The following is a 27869-nucleotide window of genomic DNA, read 5'->3' as shown; positions in this document are numbered from 1 at the left end:
CAGGTGGTCATCAAGGTCTGGGCCAAGGAAGTTCCTTCGTCCACCTGAGGAAGTACTAAACTCTGCCACCTTAGTCCCATCAGTCTCATCAGGGCTCCTGTGGCTACTCCAGGCAGCAGAGAGCCACAAAGCCCAGCTAGTGCCTCAGTCAACTCCAGGGACAGGGTTTAGACTGGATCGTGGGGAGCATAGCCCATTTGCCCATATACGGGGCAGTGGATCTGCTGGTCAGGGGAAGGCTACAGTTCTTTGTGATATGATGTCTTAGTATAACCTCAGATCAGTGAGTTTTATTCATTGTTCACCAAGAGTACTGATTACATTTATTGGGTGCCCCGCCAAATTGCCCCACCCCCAAGCTCATTCTGTGGCCCAGTATTGTATCAGGAGGTAGTACTAGCAAGGCAGTTCTCCCTCTTAACGGAAGAGCAGTCAGGCCCATTCCACCAGGGCATAGAGGGTGGGGATTTTACTCCTGGTACTTCCTGATACGAAATAAAACAGGGGGACTCTATCCCATCCTAGACTTAAGGGCCTTGAACAAGTTCATCAAAAGAGAGAACTTCAAGATGGTTTCTCTGGGCACCCTGCTTCCCTTCTTACAAAAAGGGACCTGGCTTCCTCAATCTGAAGGGCATGTACACACATCAGGATCTTCCCAGGTCACCAGAAGTATCTGAGATTCCTGGTGGGAAAACAGCATTTCCAGTATTACATTCTGCTGTTTGGGCTTGGGCCAGCCCTGTATATCTTTACAAAATACCTGACGATGATGGCAGTACACCTTTTCAGACTTGGAGTTCATGTTTTCTAGTATCTGAATGATTGGCTGGTCAAGAGAATCTCTCGGGTGGGAGCAAATGAGTCCATGTGCTCGACTATCCGGGTGCTGGAGTCATTAGAGTTCATCATCAACTATCCCAAGTCCCATATCAGCCTGTCACCTCAATTGGACTTTATTGTAGCCCTGCTAGAAATGGCTCAGGCCAAGGCTTTCCTGCCTTGACAAAGGGCCATCAATCTGATGACCATCGTGACGGAGATTCAACAGAGCCAGCAGGTGTCAACTTGGCACGTGCTGAAGCTGTTGGGCCATATGACCAAAATAGTTCATGTCACTCCCCTGGCACATTTGTTCATGCAGCAATCAAAGTAAAATGAGACCAATCGTTATACAGTAAAGGGGAAATTTTTTATTAAACACAATATCAATTAAAAATACCCTTGCCTGACTCAGGCCAAGTTTCACCTTAACATTGGGCTGCGTCAGGGGCACTAAACGCCACTTTAATAGTTTTACTAATATTTTACAACATTCATGATTACTTCACCTTTTATAATATACAGTAAATCATAATCTGAATTTAATAGCGATATTTTGCATATTAATGAACAGGTTCATTTAAAATAATTCTTTATATATGTTTTTTAATGTATGCATGTATGCCATATTTACTACATATGATTAGCTAATACTAAAAAATTTTATATAAAAAAAAACATGACTAGACCCAAGCAATCCTTTTCTTTTATAACAAATTTATAATTCTCCGTTGGTAGATCGATAAATAATCTATATATGAGGACCTGTTGATGTAAGGATCTTTGAGTTGATCAATATATACCGTATTTTCTGCTCCATAAGACACACATTTTTTTTCCCCCAAAAGTGGGGGGAAAATGTCTGTGCGTCTTATGGAGCGAATATAAAAAAAAAATTTCATTAACTACAACACCCCACCCTCCTGACCCCCCCAAGACTTGCCAAAAGTCCCTGGTGTTCCAGCGGGGGTCCTTGGAGCGATCTCCCCCTCTGGGGCATTCAGCTGCCAGTAATCAAAATGACGCCGGTTGCCCATTTTTTAAGTTTTTAATAATGTGTTTTAATATTTTGTTATTTTACAGCCCCTGATGCAGCCCAATGTTAAGGCGAAACTCAGTCTGAGTCGGGCAAGAGTATTTTTAATTGATATTGTGCTTAATAAACATTTTTCCTTTACTCTTTAACAATTGGTCTCATTTTACTTTGATTGCTTCCTGCACTACGAGACCGTCTTCCGCTTCTTTTTGTTTGGACATTTGTACATGCGAAAGGCCCAATGGACCATTAGGTCACAGTGGCACCAGGCCATGCAGAACCTGCTGGATTGCATCCGAATCACCTCGCCTCTCTGTGACTCTTTGTCCTGGTAGCAAGCAATTTCAAATCTGGAATAGGGGTCTTTTTCCAAAGTCCTCCTATCCAAATTGTTCTAACCATAGATGCGTCAATCCTGGGTTGGAGGGCTCATGTAGATGGGCTCAGCACCCAGGGTCTATGGTCTGCCCAGGAATGTCTTTGTCAAATCAACTTCCTGGAGCTCCAGGCAATCATGTACATGCTATGGGCTTTCAGAGATTGGCAGTCCAACAAAATTGTCCTGATCCAAACCAACAACCAAGTGACAAGGTGGTATGTCAACAAGCAGGGAGGTACAGGATCGTATTTCTTGTGCCAGGAAATGGTCCAGATAGCTTGTGGGCCATCTCCCATGGGAGGTGCTCAAGACCATGTACCTGGCCAGAATAGAAAACATGATAGCGGACAGACTGAGCTGTGCCTTCAGAGCCACGAGTGGTCCCTGGATCAAGGGGTCACAAATCGGATCTTCCACCTCCGGAGAAGCCCATACATGGATCACTTCACAGCACCTTGAAGCAGGAAGGTTCCTCAATTCTTCTTCCTGTACAGGATGCGCAGTAAAAGAGTCTCAGATGTCTTCATCTGCCATTAGCTCCATTGGTAGCGAAATCTTCATGAGGTCAGAGGGACTATGATTCTCATAGCCCCTCATTGGCTGAGACAGGTCTGGTTTCCACTCCTCAGGGAGATGTCCATCCAGAAACTAATCAGGCTGGGGACTTCTCCAAATCTCATCACCTAGGATCAAGGCAGGTTGCAATATCCCTACCTCCAGGCCTTGTCGCTCACAGCCTGGATGTTGAGAGGTTGATATTGCAACCTCTTGGTCTCTTAGAAGATGTGTCTCAGGTCCTGGTGGCTACCAGAAAGCCTTACTCTAGAAAGTCTTAGAGACTGAAGTGGAGGAGGTTTTCTGTGTGTTATGAGCAGAAGGCCTTAGTCTGTTTTCCTGCTCCCCACAAAAACTACTTGACTACCTTTTACACTTATTGGAAGCTGGCTTGAAAGCCAGCTCTGCTAGAGTCCATTTAAGTGCAATTGGCGCTTAACAGTGTGATATAGATGGTACGCCTATCTCTGTTCAGCTTACAGTTGTACATTTCATGTGAGGACTGCTTTAACTGAAGCCTACCTTAAGGGCTCCTGCTGTGTCTTGGGACCTCAACGTGGTATTAGCTCAACTGATGAAAGCTCTCTTTGAGCCACTGCACTCCTGTGACCTAAAGTACATGACCTGGAAGGTCCTATTTTTGGTAGCAGTTACTGCAGTACACAGAGTTAGCGAGTTCCAGGTCTCAATGACTTATCCACCTTATACCAAGTTTTTTCATGATAGGCTGGTTCTACATCTGCACACTAAGTTCCTGCCTAAAGTGGTTTCGCACTTCCATCTTAACTAGTCCATCATCCTGCCAACATTCTCTCCCAGGCTGCATTTGCATCATGGCAAACAAGCCATGCACAGCTTGGACTGCAAAAGAGCTTTGGACTTCTATCTAGAGTGGACAGAAGCCCATAGACAGTCCACCCAATGTGTTATTTCTTTTGATAGGAATAAGTTGAGTATCACTGTTGCCAAACAGATTCTTTCTAATTGGCTAGCAGACTGCATTTCTTTCTATTATATACAGGCAGGATTGCATCTTGGGGGCAATGTCAAGGCTCACTCTGTTAGAGCTATGGCAGTGTTGGTGCCCATCTGTGAGCAGTTCCAATGGAGGAGATCTGCAGGACTGCGACATGAAGTTCTCTTCACACATTCACATCACATTACTGTTTGGATAGGGATAGCTGACACAACAGCAGGTTTGGCCAATCTGTCCTTGGAACTTTTTGAGGTGTAGAACTCAATTCTATTCCCACCTAGGGCCCGTTGTTTATGTTCAGGCTGTTCCTCTCCCCACCGTTACCATCAAAACCAGTTTGCTTTTGTGCCTGTTGGCGCTTATTTTGGTGTTTTGTTGGTCCCTTATTGTGTGAGGGATTCACCCATGTGTGAGGACTACCATCCCGCTTGTCTTTGGAGAATGCAGAGTTGCTTACCTTCAACAGGTATTTGAGGACAACAGGATATTAGTCCTCACAAAACCTACCCGCCACCCCGCGGAGTTGGGATTCCATGGCGTGGATTTCTTCTCCTTTCTTATTTTATACTTGAACTGTATATTATAAGACTGAAGGGGACCGCGCATGGATGTATAGTGTAATGCATGCCTGAGCATGCTCAATTAGGCTCAGTCAAAGTTCTAGAAAATATGACATAAGTTTTCAGTGCTGGATTCCATCCAATGATGTCAGCCATGTGTGAGGACTAACATCCTGCTATCTTTGGAGAACACCTGTTATAGGTAAACAACGCTGCTTTCTGAAAATCTAAATATACTATATCAATTGACTCACCTTTATTTACATGTTTATTTATACCTTAAAAACAAATATAATAAATTTGTACGGCAAAATTTCCCTTTGTTAAAATCAGATTGACTTGTCCCCATTAAGCCATGTCTATTTATATGGTTAGTAATTTAATTTTTAAGAATAGCTTCTACCATTTTGCCCAGCACAAATGTCATGTTTACCGGTCTATGCTTTCCTGGATCATCTCTGGAGCCCTTTTTAAAAATCGGTGTTACTTTGGCCACTCTCCCATCTTCAGGTATTGTGGCTGTTTTAAATGATATTTTACAGGTTACTGTAACATGACTGCGAAATATACCATCTGGCCCTAGTGATTTGTTATTTTCACATTATCACAGAGATTTGCTATAGTTGCTCGGAATCACCACCATCAAAAAATGTTTCTGGAATGGGTAGGTTCCCAATATCCTTCTTATTATTGACTAAGGCAAAAAATTAATGCAGTTTTTCTGCAATTTCCTTGTCTTCCCTGGGCACCCCTTTTAAGCCTTGGTCATCTAGGAGCCCAACCAACTCCATCACTGGCTTTTTGCTTCAAATGTACTTGAGAAAGTTTTTATTATTAATTTTTGCCTCTATGGCAAACTTCTTCTCAAATTCTCTCTTAACCTGTCTTAATACAGTTTTATATCTAATTTGTCGGTAGCTACTGTATGATCCTACCTATTTTCCTCATTTGGATTACTTTTCATTTATTTGAAAAATGCCCTTTTGATTTTAAATGCCTCTTTCAACTCATCATTACACTATGCTGGCAGTCATTTTGTTTCCTTCAACCTTTTTTAATGCATAGAATACATTTTATTTGAGCTTACAGGATAATGTTCATGCCTCATGCAAACTTTTAACTTTTGCAACCACTCTTTTTAGTTTTTCTCTAACTAATTTCTTCATTTGATCATAGTTTCTCTTTTTAAATGTATCTGCTACTACAGTAGTTTTCTTAATATCTCCCTCTAGTGATTATGTCATATTTGATTGCCTTATGATTACTATTGCTAAGTGGCTTCACCATAGTAACCTCTTGCACCAGGTCATGTATTCCACTGAGGACTAGATTTAAGTAGCTCCCCAACCGTCATGTGATTTACTTCAGCAGACCATTAGATGACTGGCATGTCCCTTAAAATAAGCAGAGTGGTGACTGGGACAGCTCTGAAACAATGTTTAGTTTAAAATTCTTTTGCTTTAGAATAAATTGGCTTATTTTAGCTGAAGAGCTCTGACAAAGGATACTAATAATAGTGATGACCTCTGTAGCTGATTGTCTCTTGTTATCTTGTGAAAGCTGCTTTCTCTTTGTACTGTGTAACTTTTCAAAAATGTACATCGTAGTTAGTAATTGTCATGGAGAATAATTTTGAGTCATTTTCATGTTAAATATAGGGTTGCCAACTTTTTCACAGACCAGGACTGACACTTGAGGACCGGAGAGGGGTGCATTTGCATACATTTACATAAATTCTAGATCCCGCAGAATATTTCTATTATGCACTAAAAAGTAATGAGCTGAGAGGGTACACACACGCAGGCGTTTCTCTTCCAGCATCTCAGGGCAATAAAAGGGGAGATCCTGCCATTCAGCTGTTCCCCATTTCTTCTCACTGGTTCAGCTACATGGGACAAGCTGTGGTGCATAGCTGGGCACTTGTGCCTCAGTGTTGGGTACTTTGTTATTGGCTGCCATGGGGGGCAGTCAGAGCCCGCTGGTGAAGAGAGCCAGGACTGGTGCTAACTTTTTAGCTGCCTCATGCAAACAATTACTGTGTCTTCCCCAATCAAAGCCAGTGCAAGAGTGCTATGTGCCCTAGGTAAACCTTATAGACCTGCGCCCCCTCCCCCCACAGCCCTCTCCACACACAATTAAAAGGTTTGCATTTACAATAGATTTTACAAAGTACAGTCTTCTGAGGTTAAAATATCAATGTATTTACATATACTGCTGTGGTATCAACCAGAAACCCTGCACAAAAACCACTTACAACCCATATGGTATTGGGCGTATTGTAATGTACCATATTTTTCGCTCCATAAGATGCACCTAGGGTTCAGAGGGGGAAAATTTAAAAAAAATGGTGTGCTAAACTGGCGTCTGTGCGTCTTATGGAGCGTCCGTTTCCGGCATTAAGGGGTGTGCATACAATTTTTTTCGTCCCCGTTTTGTTTTTGGGTCTGAGGTGGGCCATTTTGGTCCACTCCCCAGATCGGAAAACTTTTATCATGCTATTTCATGAAAAAAAATAAACAACTCCCCCCCACCCAACCCTTCAAATTTAATAAACTACAACTCCCCTCCATCCTGACCCCCCCAAGACTTGCCAAAAGTCCCTGGTGATCCAGTGGGGGTCCTGGGAGCGATCTCCCCCTCTCGGGCATTCAGCTGCCAGTAATCAAAATGGCGCCGGTGGCACTTTGCCCTTACTATGTGACAGGGGCTACTGGTGCCATTGGTCGGCCCCTGTCACATGGTAGGAGCAATGGACGGCCGGCGCTGGCCCACCAAGGACTTTTGGCAAGTCTTAGGGGGGTCAGGAGGGAGGGGGGGTTGTAGTTTATTTAATTTTTTTATTATATTCGCTCCATAAGACACACAGACATTTCCCCCCCACTTTTGGGGGAAAAAAAAGTGCATCTTATGGAGCAAAAAATACGGTATGTTAGGTATGGGCTTAGCCTTCCAAAAGCCATCAGTAAATAATTAGAATATAGTAAACCTCCTATACCAGCACTAATTTCCATCACTCACGAGGTCTGTCCTCTGCCTGTAGATGAAGATCCCTTCTCACTCAGCGCGGGAATGGTGGCCATTTTGGATTCACTTTTGGCCGTTCCCGCATCGTTGCGGGAGGAGGAGGATGTCCCCCTGTGTTTGTCTCCGGCATGTTCAGGCTCTGGGGAGAAGCTGGGAGGCTCGAAGGGGGAAGAGGTTCATATGTTTCCTATCCTGGGTGCCCCTTCTGGTAGGGCTGGGATTGCTAAGCTGTTTTCAGCTGATTTTGAATTGCTGCTGCATGAGGCTTATCTGGCCAAACAGCAGGCAGCTTATTCTCATTTGGATTCTCGGTCCCAATCGTCGGCAGGAAGTGCTGTGGGACCCAAGCAGGATTATTTGGGCAGAAAGTGCATTTCCTCTGTTCAGAAATTAATGGGTCCTCCTCTGGGTTCAGGACCAGGGGAGACGACTTGGAGAATTCTGAGGATATCCCACTGAGGACAGGGGAACCTGCTAGCAATGATTTGCAGATAGATCAGGCGACAGGCGATATGGGTCTGAGGGATGACCTGAAGATAGTTTGTCTTTTTAGAAAAGAGGAACTCGGCCCATTAATTCCTCAAGCTATTCAGGTGCTGGGTGTTAAAGTTCCTGAGGAAGATTCTGATTTGGAAGGTACGGATCTGGTCGTGGATGGGTTGAGGGGTCCCCCGACGGCCTTCCCTTATCACAAGTAGGTAAAGAGGTTGGTGGAGAGGGAGTGGGAAACTCCAGATTCAGGGTTAAAGGTGGTAAGGGCCATGGCAAAGCTCTATCCATTACCCAAGCAGTCGCTGGAGCTTTTCACACTTCCTAAGGTTGACACTGTGTTTTTGGCAGTTACCAAAAAGACAACCATCCCAGTGGTAGCATCTGCAGCGTTGAAGAATGTGCAGGATCGTAAACTAGAAGTACACCTCAAGAGGATTTTTGAGGTTTCAGCGGTAATTCCGTTTCCCCGCGAGGAACTAGGCTTGGGAAGGTATTCCATTTACTTCGTGGTCCCAAAGACGGAAGGCACGTTCCGTCCGATTCTAGATCTGAAAAAGGTAACTGTGGCTTTCAAGTTACCATGTTTCTGTATGGAGACACTAAGGTGAGTGATTGTGGTGGTTTGCAAGGGAGAATTTCTAGTATCTCTGGATCTAATGGAGGCATATCGCCACATTCCTATTTGGCCAGACTCGCAAGTTTTTCTGTGGTTCATGATTCTGGGTCAGCATTTTCAGTTTCAGGCCCTTCCTTTCGGTTTGGCCACAGTGCCACGCACCTTCACCAAGGTGATGGTGGTGGTGGTAGCAGTGGCTTTGCGTCAGGAAAGGATTCTGGTGCATCCTTATCTGGATGACTGGCTTATCAGGATGAAGTCGGAGTTTCTTTGTCGCCAGTTGGTTCATAAGGTTGTCAGTTGGCTGGGTGGTGAATTTGGTGAAGAGTAACCTGTAACCATCGCAGTTCCCGGAGTATCTGGGAGTTCGGTTCGACATGCTGGAGGGCAAAGTGTTTCTCACAGAGGAGCAAATTCGGAAGCTGCAGGGGCAGGTTTGTCACTTGTTAAAATTACCGATGTCCAAGATATGGGACTATTTGCAAGTTCTGGGCTCTGTGGCTTCAACCCTGGAATTGGTACCTTGAGCATTTGCTGATATGAGACCTTTGCAGAGGGCTCTTTTGGCATGGTGGAACCCGGTCTCGGAGGAGTTTCATCTTCCTTTGCCGCTTGAGGCTGTTGCTCAGGAGAGTCTATCCTGGTGGCTTCTAAGTTCCAATCTCATTCGGGGGATAGTCCTCAAAGTTCCGGAGTGGGTAGTGGTTACCACTGATGCCAGTCTCTGATTGGGGAGCAGTTTGTCAGTATCACTCGGCTCAGTGTTGCTGGTCTGTGAAAGAGTCTGCTTAGTCTATCAATCGTTTGGAGACTAGAGTGGTCCGCTAAGCCTTGTGGGCTTTTCTGCCATGGTGAGAGGTCGTTCGGTACGGGTCCTATCAGACAGTGCGATGATTGTAGCTTACATAAATAGTCAGGGTGGAACCAAGAGTCAAGTGGTGGCCCAGGAAGCGCAGGAGTTGATTCTTTGGGTGGAATATCACCTGGAATGGATATCTGCATCGCACATTGTCGGGGTAAAAAATATTCAAGTGGATTATTTGAGCCGCAGGGTTTTGGATCCAGGCGAGTGGGAGTTGTCAGAGTCGGCGATGCAGCTCATTCACGAAAGGTGGGGTTCCCCACACGTGGATCTAATGGCGACTCATCAGAATGCCAAGGTGTTTCGGTTTTTCAGTTTGAGAAGGGAGCATGGAGCTGAGGGTGTTGATGCTCTAGTAGTGCCTTGGCCTTGGGAGGTTCTACTTTGTCTTTCCTCCTTGGCCGCTTGTGGGCAAGGTATTGTGTCGCATAGAGAGGCATCCAGGAAATGTGGTGTTGATGGCTCCAGAGTGACCACGTCGCTCATGGTTCGCGGATCTGATCAACATGGCAGTGAACAACCTGATTCGCTTCGGTCACCTAGCAGGCCTTCTTCGTCAGGGTCCCATATTTTCAGACCAGGTCGCTCGCTTTTCTCTAGCGGCATGACTTTGAGAGGCATGGATTAAGACGTAGGGGTTATCCTGAGGTGGTCATTGCTACATTGCCATAGGCCAGGAGGAAATCTACTAACCTTTCGTACGTATGGGTATGGAAGATTTTTTAATCCTAATGCTGTTCTAACACGATTTGGACTCTCAAATCTTCAGTGGCTGACATTTTGTCTTTTCTGCAAGAAGGTTTAGTCAAAGGGTTGTCTCTGAGCTCGCTTAAGGTCCAGATGGCAGCTTTGGGTTGTTTTCAAGTCAAAGTAGAGGGCTCTACTTTATCGGCTCACCCAGATGCAGTTCAGTTTCTTTGGGGGCTGAAGACTTTATGTCCACCCATGCGGAAAGTGTGTCCATCTTGGAATCTTAATCTGGTCCTTAGAGGTTTATGTGAGGCTCCTTATGAGCCACTCAGAAGAACTACTCTTCAGGATTTGATTCTTAAGATTGTTTTCCTGGTGGCCATATGTAACTTGGAAGAATTTCCAAGTTACAAGCTTTATCATGCCATGATCCATTCCTTCAGATTTCTGACTTAGGGATTTCGTTGCGGACAGTACCTTCTTTTATTACCTAAGGTGGTCTCTGTGTTTCATGTGAATCAGACAGTGGAGCTTCCAGTTTTTCCTGAGTTGGACGCCTCCGCTCCTCATACGAGGGAGCTCAAGTTGTTAGATATGAGGAGAGCCTTGTTGAGATATCTCAAAGTGACTTATGACTTTTGGAAGTCAGATCATCTCTTTGTTCTGTAGAGTGGGCCGGAAAGAGGTTTGAAGGCATCTAAGGTTACTATTGCACGATGGATCCACTTACATTACTAAGGGTCATCCGGTTCCTGAGGGCTTGTGTGCTCATTCTACACATTCTCAGGCAACGTCATGGGCGGAGGCTCAACTAATTTCTCTGCAGAGCAGTGACCTGGAAATTGCTGCATACTTTTGCAAGGCGCTATCGACTGGATGTGGGGGATGCGGTTTTCCCATCTTTTGGTGAAGATGTTCTGTGAACGGGACTCTCCAGGTCCCACCCCGAGTAGGGAGCTTTGGTACATCCCAGGAGTCTGGACTTATCTGGGTAGTACAGGGAAATGAAAATTGGTTCTTACCTGCTAATTTTCATTCCTGTAGTACCACAGATCAGTCCAGAACCAGTCCGATTGGTAGAGGGGGAGAGTTGTCCACTCATTCTGCTTTTATAGTATGTAATGCAGGGTTGTTTAAATAAGATTAATTAGTTGAAGAGAGTTTTCTGATTTTGAGAGTTTTGGATAGATTTTTTTTCTTATTCTGGCTTGGATACAGTCTATACTGAGGAACTGCAGGAGGCATGTGGTTAAGTATCAGTAAAACTTTCTCTGTTTCCATCTGCTGGCAGGGAGGCAAAACCCAGGAGTCTGGACTGATCTGTGGTATTGCAGGAACGAAAATTAGCAGGTAAGAACCAATTTTCCTTTCAAATTTGCATGGGTTGTAGTCCATGAAAATAGTATCCGCTGAAAAAGCAGGTATAAACATAGGGATGTGTATTCAATGGTGCATTTGTTTCGTTCATTTAGGCGGTGTTCATGTATCTCGCAAACGGAAGGTAGGCGCACAAAACTAATGGTATACGCGCACATAGGCAGCCACCTATATGCGAGCATACCATCATTTTTTAGCACGCCTACCTTCCACTTGTGAAATACACATGCATCGCCAAAATGAATGAAACAAAAGGACCAATGAATGCACATCCCGAGGATATACTTTGGATCTGCAGCAAGTTTTAGCACAAAATAATGCATATAACTTTCACTTTCAAAACTGGGGCAATGTCTGAGATTGAAAACTACAATGGAATTTGTCCCAAAATGTATACTTTGAAAGTTGCCCCTATTATCTGTCAGTTACAATTTGGTTAAATGGTTGCTTTTTGCATTTTAAACTAATTCTCCAGTTTTCTTCTATCTCCAGAAACAACCATGTTTGACAAAATGTCAGTAAGGTTATCATACTGCCTGAACCGTATACTGAATGCGTTTATTACATTATGTGGACCAGTCAGATCCAGTGTGTGGTATAATTTCTAGGGGTGTGCATTCGTTTTGAACTTATATGTAAAACGCTACTTATTTTGTTTTTTAACTTAAAAAAGTGATGAGGCGAAAACGATCGGATTTCCAACGTATTCAACATAGCTATGTTGAATACGTTGGAAATCGCGATCGTTGATCCTAAATAAAAATTTAAACCCCTCACCCTCCTTAATCCCCCCAAGACTTACCAAAACTCCCTGGTGGTCCAGCGGGGAGTCAGGAAGCCATTCCTCTATTCCTTTGCGAGGAGCACGTGACGTCCGCGTCACGTCGGAGTGACGCGGCCGTCACGTGGTCCACCGCGGTTCCGCTCCCGGACCCCTCGTTGGACACAAACGGAACTTTTGGCCAGCTTGGGGGGGCCTCCTCCTTTTGGTAAGTCTTGGGGGGGGATTAAGGAGGGTGAGGGGTTTAAATTTTTATTTAGGGAACCGGTGCACGTATGGACATAGACTCAACTTATGGAATTCTCCATATGTCCATATTGACCGAAATTGACCCCCCTTTTCGATTTATGGACTTATGAACATAAACTTTTTGTCTGCACATCCCTAATAATTTCTGTCTTCTAAAATGGTTGCTTGATGAAAGCAGCAGGTTGCATCACTTTGCAGTCTATCTTGGTGGTCAGCTGAGAGTGACTTTGCAGCGAGGAAACTCTGGCATCCTTTTGGCCACTATTCTGCATGTGAACAGGTAGCCTCCAGGTAAGGAGAAAGCAAGATAAAAAATTAAACTGAGAATTAAAAAATCAGTGTTTCCCAGATTGAGTTTATATTTTCACTTGGTTGGGGCCATTCTGTAGGAGATGTACCTATATGAATGGCAGTGATTGCAAAGGGATGAGGCAGTAGTAGTGAAGACAAGTTTATCCAGTTAGAGAGTGAATGGGTGAAAGGGCACTAATACTCTAGTTTATATAATCTGTAAAAGAGTCCATTTTCTTTTTCCAGACTGCAATTGTAAAATTCTCAAGCTGACCACATAAGGATTTTACACAGTTATTAAAGCCTAAAAAGCAAAAAGCTAGAATGATCCACATCATTTTAGAGAAAAGAGAAGTTGCAATCTTCTAAAATATTTATTCAGTAACCATTAATACTCTTAGAAGCACTTTTCAATTGTTATAACATTGCTGAGTATCTTCTGTCAATGAGACAAATTTCATCAGAGATGAAGTCTCACCTAAGAAAAGACTAATTGATAGACAATTAGTAAATAAATACTGTTTAAAGGAGAAAAGCTCAAGCACTCTAAGTGCATTTTCAAAGAGTGCTAACTGCTAAACAATGGAGTTAAGCAGCTTCTTCAACCCCTTTCAAAATCCATTGGTGCTGAGTGGCTAAATATAGCTGCTTAAAAAATGGGTGGCCCTCAGGATGGGGTTAGGTCAGTGAAATGTTAGGTAGAAAGCTGGTTGGCTAGCACTGATTTGTCATCCTATCCTCATAACTTGGCTGGAGAAACTGGGGCACATTGATAGCTGGCTTAAATATAGCTTGCTATCCCTGTTCCTAGAACTGGTGATCCACCCCTCCCTCCTGCTAGATCTCAAAACAAAAAGGCTCTTCTGATGGTTCCCTGACCTCTCCTTCTACCCACCCAATAACTTATAATAGAAAGCTCTTCCCTAGATGGTTCTCTGATCCTTCCTTCCACCCACCCAATTTTATAACAATCAGAGCCCCCACCTTCTTAATCTAAAAAATAGCCTCCCAACTGTTAGACCCTCCCTCAGACCACCTCAAAAGATGTCAGTGCCAAGCTGGCAAGAGGATGGAGGCTTACCTCCTATTTGCTTAGAGTTGCAAGATTGGGTGGGAATCATTTTAGGTATGAAATTTGGTGGGAGGAATGGGGTACTGGGAGCTGTCCTAAGAGGTTTTTTGTTGTAAGATTGGTCAGGTGCTTTTCAGCAGCAGCTGTCTAAGAGGGTCATTTATCAAATCACATTAGGGTGTTATCATGAGCGTTAGGACCCTAATGCCCTTGATAATGCCGTTACGCATGCAATAAATACTGCATCACAAAATGAGTATGCAAATTTTAAATTTGTATTCAAGTGGGAGGAGTTTGGACAGAGAGAGAGAGAGAACGCCTCTGTGGAGGCTCACATATTTGAACTTTTTATAACTACTGTAAGAGGGGACATTATGAAATTATGAACTTGGGGTGAGGTTTGTGGGGTGAGTTGGGGGTTTGGGGGGCAGTCAAATGTACGAACAGTCAAATGTACAAACAGCACAGTTACCATCAGTGAAGATTTAATGTGATTTGGAGTAATGAAAGGTGAAAGAAGAGAGGATTTGTATCATGTTGTCTCTGCCTAGCTTGATGCACTCTCTGATGGTAACTGTGCTGTTGTTCATACATATGACTGTGCATGTAAAACTGCCCCCCAAAACCCAACTCACCCCACAAACCTCACCTCGAGTTACTAGTGCTCCCTGTTACAGTGGTATAAATTGTTAACTTTTTGTGAGCCCCTACAGAGGTGCTCTCTCTCTCTTTCTCTAGCCAGCAGCTCAAATTGTGCTATTTTCGCTATATTTATAGCAAAATGATGAATCTAGGCCTAAGTTTAGGCACCCAAGTCTGAGCTCCTAAATCTAGGTAATTATATTCTGGTCACCAGACTTAAGCTCATTTTCAATCAAAAACTAGGCATCTTGGTTCAATTGAACATTTAGCTGGCTCAAATTGGACTGGCTAATTGACCCCATTAAGTATATGGAGCAGATTTATTTGCTCCATATATTTGCTCCATATATGTATATTTGTATATAATTAACTTCTTCTATCTCTCTTTAATTCCTCCACCCCAGTTCAATAGCCCTTGTTAATTGTAACTGCATCTCTTCATCACGTTTATTTATGTTCGTTGTTGTATTCATCGCACCCCTGTTTTTTATGTAAACCGACATGATGTGAATTTTTCATGAATGCCGGTATAAAAAAACCTTAAATAAATAAAATAAAATAAAATAATACTCTTCATTTTCACATTTACAGGGCTCAGGATTTCCTATATTATGTATTCAACCTATTTCCAGTAAGTATATTTAAAACCTTCATATGAAACTGTAGTTATCTTTCAAATAAAAGTAAATTCCAAACCCCAAAATTAACAAAATGATATTAATCTTTGACTGTCATCCTCTCACACCAGGAATGATCATCATCATTCCTAAAGATTTGCCAACAAATCTGTTTGACAGGATATCCATAAGTAATATTCATTAGAAACATTTGCATACAAGGACTTTATTTTAAAATATGAATGTTTGATTTGTGTATTTTTGTAAATCTGAAAATCAGACCAGTTGGTGACTCTGGAATACTTAATTTTAGAACTGTGTTGCAGAGCTAAAGTCTTTGAGTAGAAAATACTTCAGACTTTATCCAGAATTTTCAAAGCAGACTTACGTGTGTAAGTCCGCTTTGAAAATTAGGGCAGAATTTTGTGCTTAACATTTTCACCTGCTCTGGAGTAGATGAAAATATGTGCCCGTACATTTATGCGCATACATAGGAAAATTGAAAGTACGTGTGTAAATTATTTCCCTGCCCAAACTCCAGCTCTGGAACACCTCCTTTTATGCACACAACCCCTTGGGCAGTTTTCAAAAGTCCATTTACATGTGTTCCTTTCAGAACTGTTAAAGCTCCCACCCCCAAAGAGATTTGTCTAGAGCGGGGCTTCCAAAACCTGTCCTGGGACCCCACAGCCAGTCAAGTTTTCAGGATATCCACAATGAATATGCATGAGATACATTTGCATACCATGGAGGCTCGGTGTATGCAAATTTATCTCATGCATATTCATTGTGGATATCCTGAAAACCCGACTGGCTGTGGGGTCCCCAGGACAAGTTTGGGAAACTCTGTTCTAGAGCATACTAGGAATATCAGCTTCTGTTACTTTGTATGTTGAAAAAGACTTTAGCAAATTCAAGAAAAGTGAAAACCTGGCTCTATTCTAGAGATTTTAATTCTTGATTATTTTTCTTTTCAACTGTTTTAAGCTTTTTTATTTTTATTTTTGTATTTTTTTAACTATTGTCTTTTATTCATTTATTTTTTTTTTAGTTTATAACTTTTTATTGAAATTTGAAAAATATACAGTGGCATTACAAAAATATATGTCACAAATATAAACCAACACCATACACATCTTATCAAAAAGCATGTAAAATCATGCAAAAAATAAGGTACATTATAGCCTGTTTACGCCACAAAACTATATGGAAAAGAAAAAGGAAGAAAAAAGGAAAGAGATAAAAAAAAGGAAAAAGACAAGACACACGATACCAAAACAGAACAGAAAGAAAAATAGAAAGGGTAAAGGAAAGCAACACCTGAGAGAGAGATGCATACCGGAGGATAAGAAAAAAGTAGTTAAAGGAACAATTGCAAAGGATGCATTACAAGGAGTTAATGTAGACGTCCAACGGCTTCCAGACTTGAGACCATTTACCAAGACGGCTGAATTTAATAGCCATAGCCTGTTCATATTTAGTGTATAAACTAACAGTGTTCCACCATAAGGGTTCTGACAGCAGTTCGCTACGTTTCCAGTTTGACAAGATATTATGCTGGCCAATAGTTAGAAGGAAATCCAGTAATTTCCGGTGTGGTAGTGATAGGTGAAATGATGGGTGTGCCCCTTTTAGGACGATTATAGAGTAAGATATGGGAAGATTCAACTTTAAAATAGAAGAGATCTTATCCCAGATCTGCTGCCAGAACGTGATAACAAAGGGGCAGGCATATAACATATGCGATAACGTAGCATTGGGAGCAGAGCAAGACCAACATTTGTGAGAGTCTAGGAGGCCGGCTCTGTGGAGTTTCCAGGGAGTCCAAGTTACCCTATGGAGAGCGAAAAAGGAGGTCTGTGTCAAACTGGAGGAGAGGGAAATATGAGAAGAAATTAACCAGATATAATTCCACATTGGTAGGGTAATCTCTAATCCTAATTCTGAGGACCATGTTGACCGTAAGGTGGTCGAAGTAGCATGGGAGAGTCGTACTATGAGTTTATAAAGGTGAGAAGCAAGATGTCCCTTATCCCCATATTTCTGATAGAAGTTCCATAAAAAGGGGGTTTTATCTGAACAAGGTGAGCATAAAACATTGTCCTGTAAAGCAGCTTGCAATTGTCGCCAAGCGAATTGTTGGGTATATGGTAAACCAAATCTCTCATGTAGATAAGAAAAGGGTAAAAGTTTACCAGCCTGCACAACTGAGAAGACTAACCAAATATTACACCGTTGCCATATGGGCCAAGAAGGGGGACTATCCCCAATTTTAATGAGTGAATTACGCCATAAGGGGGCTAAAATAGAAAGTTTCCATCCCGAAGAATCAATTGGTCGCTTAGCATCCATTTCCCGAAAGGCTCTATGCAGGGACCATAGTATATGACTAGCAGATAGGAGAGTATTAAGGGTCATACCTGGGAAAGGTGAGGGAGCTATTTGATCCTGTTCAATGAGTAACCAACGCGGAGGATCCACTATATCCCACTCGAACTCAAAATAATAGTACCCTTGCTGTAAAATAAAAACCAAATGATAAGAATAGAAGTCCGGGAAGTTCACTCCACCTTGAGTCTTAACCTTCTTTAATTTAGTAAGAGCTATACGTGGCGCTTTATTCCACAAAAACCGCGTTAATATCCTATCCACCTGTTTGTAAAAGTCAGAAGAAAAAAAAAACCGGAATCATACTTAGGATATAAGTAATTTTGTGGGCTAGTACCATTTTAATTGTGTCTAGTCTGCCCCACCAAGTAAGGTGAAGAGGAGACCATCGTAAAATAAGATCCTTAAGAGAATGTAAAATATTCGATTCACCATGGGCTATTGTCTCCAACGGGTCCATAAAAAAATGAATTCCCAAATATTTAAGTTGCGTGGACTTCTTCTGAACAAGAAGATTAGTAAAATTCAGAATGGAAGCCGAGTAATTGAGTGGTAACAATTCAGTTTTGTGCCAATTGATTTTATACCCCGAAAGAAAGGAATAGGCAGAGATTAGGTCAAAGAGGTATGTGAGTGAACTTTCCGGCTCCTGTAAAAATAAAAGAACATCATCTGCATATGCAGAAAGTTTGAAAACAGCAGAACCAAAAGATACACCCTTAATATTATCAGACTGTCTGATAGCCGATAGTAAGGGCTCCAAAGCCAGGTTGAAGACTAGTGGCGATAGTGGGCAGCCTTATCGTGTACCTCTATGAAGGGAAAAGGTTGGGGAAATTTGTTGGTTGATATAAAGGTATGCCTTAGGGGAAGTGTATAGATGTTTAATCCAATTCAAAAAAGTAGGACCTATACCATACCATTGCAACGTAGCTAGTAAAAAGGGCCATTCCACTCGGTCAAAGGCCTTTTCAGCGTCCAATGAGACGGCCACAGTCAGAGTGGGGGATGAGAAAACAGCCTGTTGGATATGCAAAAAAAGCCTGGTATTGTTAGTTATTAGGCGGTTCTTAATAAAGCCAGATTGATCTGGGTCAATTAACAAACCCATAACCCGTGATAACCTAGTGGCCAATATTTTCGTAAATATTTTATAATCAGTGTTCAATAAAGAGATAGGCCGGTAATTCGCTATGTTTGCCTCATCTCTACCTGGCTTTGGGAGCACCACTACACAAGCTTGCGTGAAAGACATAGCAGAGGCATCATTAAGGAGAAAAGTAGAAAAGTAATCATATAAATGTGAAAGTAGATTCTTCTGAAAGAAACAGTAAAAATCCGCTGTGAAGCCGTCTGGCCCAGGTGCTTTTTTCTGAGCTAGTGAATTAATCGCTAGATCGACTTCAGCAATGGTGAGAGGCGAATCCAGAGCTTCCATCTGTGGCTGGGTCAAGGTCGGATGATGAAGATTAGAAAAAAAATCTTGAAACATTTCTGACGTAGGCGAAATTTCTGATTGGTATAAGTTTGCATAAAAATCGCTAAAAGCTTGCAAAATATCAGAGTCATCAGTCAGTAAAGCTTTAGAAGGGGAGAGAATCTTGGTTATTCTTTTGTTTTCTGACTTCTTCTTTAAATAGGAGGATAATAAATGACCACATTTATTATTACTGGCATAATACTGTGCCTTAGATTGAGAAACATGCAGTTGAACCTGGGAGCTGAGCAGCCGATTATATTGATAACGCGCCTTAACTAAGGCTGCTAAAGATACTGAAGATGGATTTGTAATGTGATCCAATTCAAGAGACGCAACTTGTTGCTGAAGAGTGCATAAAGCTGCTTTTTGTAGTTTGGCTCGCCTAATGGAGAAACTAATGATTTCCCTGCGAATTGTAGCTTTAAATGCTTCCCATACAATGGTGGTTGAAACATCTCCTGTAGAGTTATGTTGAAAGTACTCCGTTATCTTTTGTTCAAGGAATGGTTTAAATTCAGGGTCCTCCAAAAGAGGAGAGTTGAAACGCCATTGTTTATGTACCAGTTTAGGATGAGTTAGATTACATGTCAAAGAAATAGCCGCGTGGTCGGAAACTAAAATGGAATTGATCGTTGTATCCATAACTCGTGATAGTAAAGACTTATTGATGAGAAAAAAGTCAATTCGTGAGTATGAAGAATGAGAAGAGGAGAAGAATGTGAAATCTCTTCCAGTGGGATTAACCAGTCGCCAAGGATCCACAAGGCCATACGTGGAGGTGAGATGCTGTAGAGCTCGAGTAGATTTAGAGACAGTGGATCTAGCATCAGATTTCTTATCCAAAATGGAGTCCAAAGGTTGGTTGAAATCTCCTCCTATAATGCATGAAGAAGAGTCAAGATGGAGCAAATTCACAAATACTTCCTGAAAGAACTCTGGATTGTCGATATTTGGCGCATAAATGTTGAGGATGGTAAACATTTCATTTTGAATAGAAATATGTATGAGATTCCATCTGCCTTCCGGATCTGCTATTTGGTTGGAGATAGATGCTGTTAAGTTCTTATGTATAAGGATGGCAGTACCCCCTTTTTTTTTAACGGCGGAGCTAAAATATACTTGGCCTACCCATTGCTGTTTAAGCTTAAGAGATTCGGCTGCAGAGAGATTAGTCTCTTGTAAAAGTGCAATGTCCGCTTTTATAGTATGCAGGTATGTAAGAATCTTCTTCCGCTTTATTGGGTGCGAAAAGCCATTGACGTTTAATGAAACTAGCTTGAAAGAAGAAATAGTAGTCGCCATTATAACCTAAGAGAAAGCTGATCCAACAAGATACTCTGGACATCCTTCCATAATGCAGATTGTATGCATCTTGAAAGAGAGGTAAATATCTTATCATGTTAAAAAAAGAAAAAGATAAAAGGCAAAAACAAATACATATAGCGTCCCATCAATACCTCAAAAAGGGACTGGAACATTGCGAGAGAGGACAGTGTTAATTTACACTATCTCCACGTATAAAGTAAAAAGAGCCTCAAGGCAGGCCAGAATACAGTCCACATCCCTCGCTCCTATTACATGATTACCAAAAAGTAAAGAAGGATGTTGTCACTTAAGAATAGATTATCATCAGTCATATGAAGATGATACCAATCAAAAAGAAAAAATAGGGAACAGAGAAAATCCATAGGCATCCTAGAAATCAGAAAATGGAAAACAAACATAGGAGCCACCCTGGAGGTTAACCGCAGTCACTCACACAAACTTCAAAAAATAAAAAATGGAATCATCCTTAAGCCAAGGAAAAGATTAGGCGCTGAAAACGCCTAAGACTTATCTACGCAGTAAGTCAGAGCATCAAGGCGTTGCTGCATTCAGGTCACCATAGAAGCTGCAGAATCACAGGAAGACAAAAAGTCTTCTAATTCCTGAGGATCCTGAAATATCTTAGTTCGGTTATTGTGGGTTACCCTCATCTGAGCCGGGTATAATAACCCATAACGTGCTCCCAGGGCTTGTAAACGCTGCCTCATGCTTAATAAAGCTTTACGCCTATTTGCTGTAGTTTTGGCTAAGTCCGGAATGAAGAGTATGGAATGTCCTTGATATATAACAGGGGCTTTGTTACAAGCCACAGTGAAAATTTGCAGAACCTGTGGGTATCTTAAAACTTTAAAGATGATAGGCCTGGGGTATTTAGAATTCTTAAGAGGCCTGGAGGGAATTCGGTGTGCCCGTTCCAGTTCCAGAGGCTGCTCAAAAGTAAGCTGCAAGCAAGGTGGTATCATTGTCCCCATAAAATTAATGAGATCCTTACCTTCAGTCCCCTCAGGAATACCCAGGATCCTGATATTATTGCGGAGATTCCTGTTAGACAGATCTTCAACATCAGTTTTAAGCTGCGCCATTTCCTTAGTAAGATCAGGGAGTGACGCAGTAGTAAGGAGCAGAGAGGAGACCTGCGATTCAGCGTCTTCCAACCGCAATTGAAAACCATCCATCCAAGCTGATAAGGTTTGCAAGTCCGTGCGTACCGCAGTAGTGGTTTCTATGTTCAGCTGAAGCATGTCTTTAAGTTGTTTGAGCTCAGCTAGAACTAAATCTGCCGACGCCATGCTTTTCGCGGGGTTAGCCTTATCCGGTGTTGGAGGATCTTGTTTCTGGCGCTTCGTTCCGGCTGCAGAAGCAAAAGCAGCTTCAATTTTCCCCGATTTAGCTGCAGCCATGCTTCAGTGAAGAATAGCCTCTGTTTCAGCGAAAAAAAAATATAGCGATTCGTCCAGATTTAGAATAAAGGAGCGAGGATGCTCAGAGCATTAGAAGTGGGCGGCCATCTTATGCGCTGCTCGAGAGCGCCCCTCTTTTATTCATTTTTAATCTTTTTGATTAAGTTGTAATGTACCTCTGTTACATATTTCTTTGTATGCACAATTTTTATTTATTGTATAATGCTTAGAGTTTTTGTATTTTTTAATACTTTAGCTTTGTACTTTGCTTTGAATGTCTATAAAGAAAGGCAATTTATCAAATGCATATTAAACATTCAACATGTTTTATGTCAGTTCTTTTGAAAACCAGTCCAATGTGTCTACAATATTTGCTAAATTTAAAAATATAATCTGTTTACATATAATCCCCTATATATCAGACTTTGCTGGTAGCAGACAGAGTAAAGATTGTGAAATAATTTTCAAGCTTTATGTTAGTGTCAAAAAGATTTAGAACTTATGAAAACATTTTCTCATCAGTGTTCATCCTGCTTGTCACTGCAGGTTACGTAATAAAAGGAAAATGTCTTTAAGATGTGTAATTTTCAATAGGTTGCCTAGTTGCAAAGCGTGTGCACACTTTTACTGTGTGTACTTTGTAGCTAATTATCAAAAAGAAACTTCCTGGCTAGCTTCTCTTTGAAAATGAGCTCGATGAAAGCACATATGTACCAAAGACAAATGCACTTTGTACCTGCTGTTTGTGTGGACAGCCAAACAGAGGTGAAATGGTGCAAGTACATTTGAAAATTGAATGCACATGTATGGTTTTCCTCTCCCAACCTTACACAATCTGGGCACCATCTCTGTTTATCCTGGCTGAAAGCTTGCATGTGGTGGAAGCCGGCATGCAACTCTTAGCTGGGTAGAGGGGGCAATTTTCAGACAAGCCAATGTACTCAGGCAAATGGCTTTGAAAATTGCCCTCCTAATATTTTCCTTTGCACTTTTTCTTCACATAAAGGTGAATTTCAAAAGAGTTATTTGCGTAAATATACCATAATATCATAGCAATTTTCAAAAGCCATTTTCGCATGTAAAGTACACTTGTAAATTATATGGATAATTCAATGGCATGTATTGTAGCAATTTTCAAAAGCCCACTTTACACAGGCCCTGTCTTTCCACTCTAGCTCACAAGGTTTTAGTGATATATATTTCTCACAGGACAAGCAGGATGGTAGTCCTCACATATGGGTGACATCACAGGATGGAGCCCAATCACGGAACACTTTTGTCAAAGTTTCTAGAACTTTGACTGGCACCTACTAGGCATGCCCAGCATGGCTCTAAACCTGCAGCTAGCAGGGGTCCCCTTTCAGTCTTCTTTTTTCTGCGCAGCAGTAGCCACGCGGTTAAGGAGCTATGCAGAGATTCCTGACAGGAATTTTCCTCACAGAATTACTGAAAACTTTCTTACCCCATAGGGGTCCCTCCTTCAACTTTTTCAAGCCGCGGTACTCCAGTAAGTTTTTTTACCCGTTTCGGTTGATTCTCGTCAAGTTTGGCCCTCGCGGCCTACTAGCCGTCGACCATACCGCAGCTAAAATTTTCCAAGGCCATGGCGTCGGGGTTCCATCGGTGCCCGGACTGTAACTGCACCATGTCCATAACAGACCCCCATAAGGTCTGTGTAATGTGTCTCGGATGTGAGCACGATGTCCTGACTTGCACCAAATGTGCCCTAATGACACCAAAAGGATGCAAGGCCAGAATGGAGAAGATGGAATTTCTCTTCCGTGCTCAAACCCCGACGCCATCTATTGCATCGACATCGTCAGAACTGGCACCGTCCACTTCACGCCAGTATCGACCACCGGCTGGTAACTGCGACAACTTCTCGGCCTTCAACTCCCTCTACTCCCCCTCAGGACCGAGGGGATTGTAGAGAGCGACATCGCCATCAACATCAGAAGTCTCGGACCACTGAGGGAGTGAAATCATTGACCTCGCCATCGTCCAAGCCGCCGTCGAAGAAACCCTGTCCACAAAAGGCACCGACCTTTTCTGTGACTGGGTCACCGAGGCAACCCTCACCCGGATGGGTATCGGGAGCCGCGACTCCACCTTTAATGGTGGTCCCTCTGGCTATGCCTCTGCCTCCTTCAGACCCGAGGCGGATTACTCCAGGTCTCCGTGAAGAACTGGAACGGATGGTTCAGGAGGCCATCAACAAGGCGATGCATCGACTAAAGTTCCTCCGGCACCGATACCGGTGCCGACTGCAGAACTGACCACCGACCTGATTCCGGCAGCGTTGGCCCCGCTGCTCTCGAGGATGGAAGCGCTTGTTGCCGCTTTTCCACCGCTGGATCCTGGATCACCGATGGCTCCGGTGCCCTCTCCTCTTACTTTGTCATCAGGAGGAGAAACACCGTTCCACATCCCTCCATCGGGAGTCTTACTGATGCCTCAGCCATCGATACTGATGCGTCCAACGCCATCAATCCATCCATCGATGCCCTCGATGCCTGTACCGGTGCCTTCGATGCCTTCATCAGTGCCTCCAGTTCCTCCTTTGATTCCTTCAGAGCCTAGACCTGGGCCTTCAGGAATTCCACCACTCCGTCCCCCTCTGGTTCCTAGATGGCAGGTGTTGATCCCGATGATACCCCGGACTGATGATTCTTCACCAGACACCGATGACTTGCCTTCACCACCTTCTCCTACTGAAAGCAGGAAGTGTTCTCCTCCAGAGGACCTTTCCTTCATAAATTTTGTGAAGGAGATGTCTGAATTGGTTCCCTTCCAATTGCAGACATCAAATGATGAAGCTGTTGCAATTCCTGGATGCTCCCAAGGAAATAACCTCCATCTCTATTCACCAGGTTTTTCTGGATCTCCTCAAAAAGAACTGGGAACTCGCTGGCTCTGTTGCTCCAGTCAACAGGAAGGCTGACACCACTTATTTGGTACAGTCAGTCCCAGGTTTTCAAAAACTTCAGTTGTAACACCAATCAGTGGTTGCAGAATTGGCCCAAAAGAGGGCAAGGAGATTGAAACCCCACTCTTCCTTTCCCCCTGGCAAGGAGCAGAAATTTCTAGATGCCATTGGTCACCGTGTCTTCCAGGGTTCAATGAGACAGTAGCCTCCACTGAAGTGGAAAACATTGTTCGAAAGATCAACCCAGCAGTACACCCGCTCGATACCATCCCAACAAAAACCCTCAACTTATTCCGAACCTCCTAGCTAGACCCATCGCTGACATCACTAACCTCTCCCTCGAGCAAGGAGTACTCCCAGATTCCCTTAAATGTGCCGTAGTCAAACCCATCCTAAAAAAACATTAAACTCGACCCAACCATCCCATCCAACTACTGACCCATCTCGAACCTTCCATTCTTGGCCAAGATCATCGAGAAGACAGTCAACCACCAACTTTCAGAATTCCTGGACAACCGCAACATACTGGCCCCCGCTCAACACGGATTCAAAAAATTCCACAGCTCCAAATCACTACTACTCACCCTCACAGACACAATACTACAAGGGTTTGACAAAGGCACATCCTTCCTCCTAATTCTACTGGACATCTCCGCCGCATTTGACACAGTCAACCACAAGATCCTAATTCACAGACTAAGAGAAATAGGCATCAGTGGCACCACTCTCCAATGGTTTCAATCATTCCTCACCAACAGATCTTTTAAAGTAGCCCATGGAAATACAACATCAGAAAGAATCCCCCTTTCACAGGGAGTCCCACAAGGCTCATCCCTATCCCCCACCCTCTTCAACGTCTATATGCTGCCACTATGCAAATACCTAGACAAAACAGGGCTCACCTATTTTCTTTACGCCGATGATGTACAGATCCTACTCCCCATCAGAGATAACATCAGCAATACCCTAAATCGGTGGGAAGCACACCGGTCAGACTTAATCTCCATCCTCTCTGAAATGGCACTAACGCTCAACCACAGCAAGACAGAAATTCTCCACCTCTCCAGAAAAACATGCCCTCTATGGTGAGAGACCTCGGAGTCACCCTGGACCAGGAACTGAACTTCAAACATCATATCAAGGCTCTGATAAAAGAAGGATTCTACAAACTCAAAATCCTGAAAAAACTCCAACCTCTTCTTCACCCCCCAGACTACCGGACGGTACTGCAATCCCTCCTTTTCGCCAAGATGGACTATTGCAAAGCCCTCCTAACTGGCCTTCCTGCATCCACCCTCAAGCTCCTCCAGCTTCTACAAAATGCCGCCGCACGGTCACTAATGAACAAGAATAAAACAGATCACATCACGCCTGCACTCAACTCCACTGGCTGCCCTTCCCGTTCAGATCTCAATACAAAACTCTCATGCTCATACACAAAGCAATCCATAATGACAAAGCCAGCTGGTTACAAGGACCTTTGACACTCCACAACCCCACTAGAAATCTCCGCTCAACCAACACAGGCCTACTCCCCATTCCCCCCCGCAAGGAAGTACACCAAGTCTCCACTAAAGAACACGCTGCTTCCGTAGCAGGCCCTCACCTGTGGAACAACCTTCCATCCGCTCTCAGAACCGATCCTTCTACACCCACCTTCCGAAAGAAACTCAAAACCTAGCTCTTCCGGAAATCACACCAGATAAATAATCCCGCCACAGCCCCCCCCCCCCCCCACCAAATAATAGTCCCCAGCACCCTACCTCTCGCCTCACCAGTTTCCCCCACTTGGCCTCTCGTCCCACCAGTCCCCCCCCTCCCCTGCCACTGCACAAAGTTTATTAAACTCTTAATATATTCTGTAAAAAGTTATGCTAATATACATGTTATATTATTATACTATCCTGTAAAAGTTATATGTACTTAGATAGTTACTCAATTAAGCTGTTACACTGTATCATGCCATTATAAGGCTAGCCTTAGACATCTTGTTAAATGTAAACCGATGTGATATGTCATAAGAACATAAGAAAATGCCATACTGGGTCAGACCAAGGGGTCCATCAAGCCCAGCATCCTGTTTCCAACAGTGGCCAATCCAGGCCATAAGAACCTGGCAAGTACCCAAAAACTAAGTCTATTCCATGTTACCATTGCTAATGGCAGTGGCTATTCTTTAAGTGAACTTAATAGCAGGTAGTGGACTTCTCCTCCAAGAACTTATCCAATCCTTTTTTAAACACAGCTATACTAACTGCACTAACCACATCCTCTGGCAACAAATTCCAGAGTTTAATTGTGCGTTGAGTAAAAAAGAACTTTCTCCGATTAGTTTTAAATGTGCCCCATGCTAACTTCATGGAGTGCCCCCTAGTCTTTCTACTATTCGAAAGAGTAAATAACCGATTCACATCTACCCGTTCTAGACCTCTCATGATTTTAAACACCTCTATCATATCCCCCCTCAGTCGTCTCTTCTCCAAGCTGAAAAGTCCTAACCTCTTTAGTCTTTACTCATAGGGGAGCTGTTCCATTCCCCTTATCATTTTGGTAGCCCTTCTCTGTACCTTCTCCATCGCAACTATATCTTTTTTGAGATGCGGCGACCAGAATTGTACACAGTATTCAAGGTGCAGTCTCACCATGGAGCGATACAGAGGCATTATGACATTTTCCGTTTTATTCACCATTCCCTTTTTAATAATTCCCAACATTCTGTTTGCTTTTTTGACTGCCGCAGCACACTGAACCGACGATTTCAATGTGTTATCCACTATGACACCTAGATCTCTTTCTTGGGTTGTAGCACCTAATACGGAACCCAACATTGTGTAATTATAGCATGGGTTATTTTTCCCTATATGCATCACCTTGCACTTATCCACATTAAATTTCATCTGCCATTTGGATGCCCAATTTTCCAGTCTCACAAGGACTTCCTGCAATTTATCACAATCCGCTTGTGATTTAACTACTCTGAACAATTTTGTGTCATCTGCAAATTTGATTATCTCACTCGTCGTATTTCTTTCGAGATCATTTATAAATATATTGAAAAGTAAGGGTCCCAATACAGATCCCTGAGGCACTCCACTGTCCACTCCCTTCCACTGAGAAAATTGTCCATTTAATCCTACTCTCTGTTTCCTGTCTTTTAGCCAGTTTGCAATCCACGAAAGGACATCGCCACCTATCTCATGACTTTTTACTTTTCCTAGAAGCCTCTCATGAGGAACTTTGTCAAACGCCTGTCGGTATAGAAAAATAAATAAATAAATAATCTCCCAAATTGCCTCTTATCAGCTCTG

General features: G+C 42.9%; 1 protein-coding gene across 1 annotated transcript in view; it reads left to right on the top strand.

The window, feature by feature from the left end:
- CFAP61 (cilia and flagella associated protein 61) overlaps positions 1-27869 on the top strand; it is an 826389-nt gene that overhangs the window by 186481 nt on the left and 612039 nt on the right. Inside the window, exon 12 of the mRNA XM_029593764.1 lies at positions 15016-15055. Coding sequence (XP_029449624.1) covers positions 15016-15055 — 40 coding nt within the window. The remainder of the gene's footprint in view (positions 1-15015; positions 15056-27869) is intronic.

The sequence above is a fragment of the Rhinatrema bivittatum genome, chromosome 3, assembly GCF_901001135.1.
Source record: "Rhinatrema bivittatum chromosome 3, aRhiBiv1.1, whole genome shotgun sequence".
Lineage (NCBI taxonomy): Eukaryota > Metazoa > Chordata > Amphibia > Gymnophiona > Rhinatrematidae > Rhinatrema > Rhinatrema bivittatum.
This window is presented reverse-complemented; position numbering and strand designations above follow the sequence as displayed.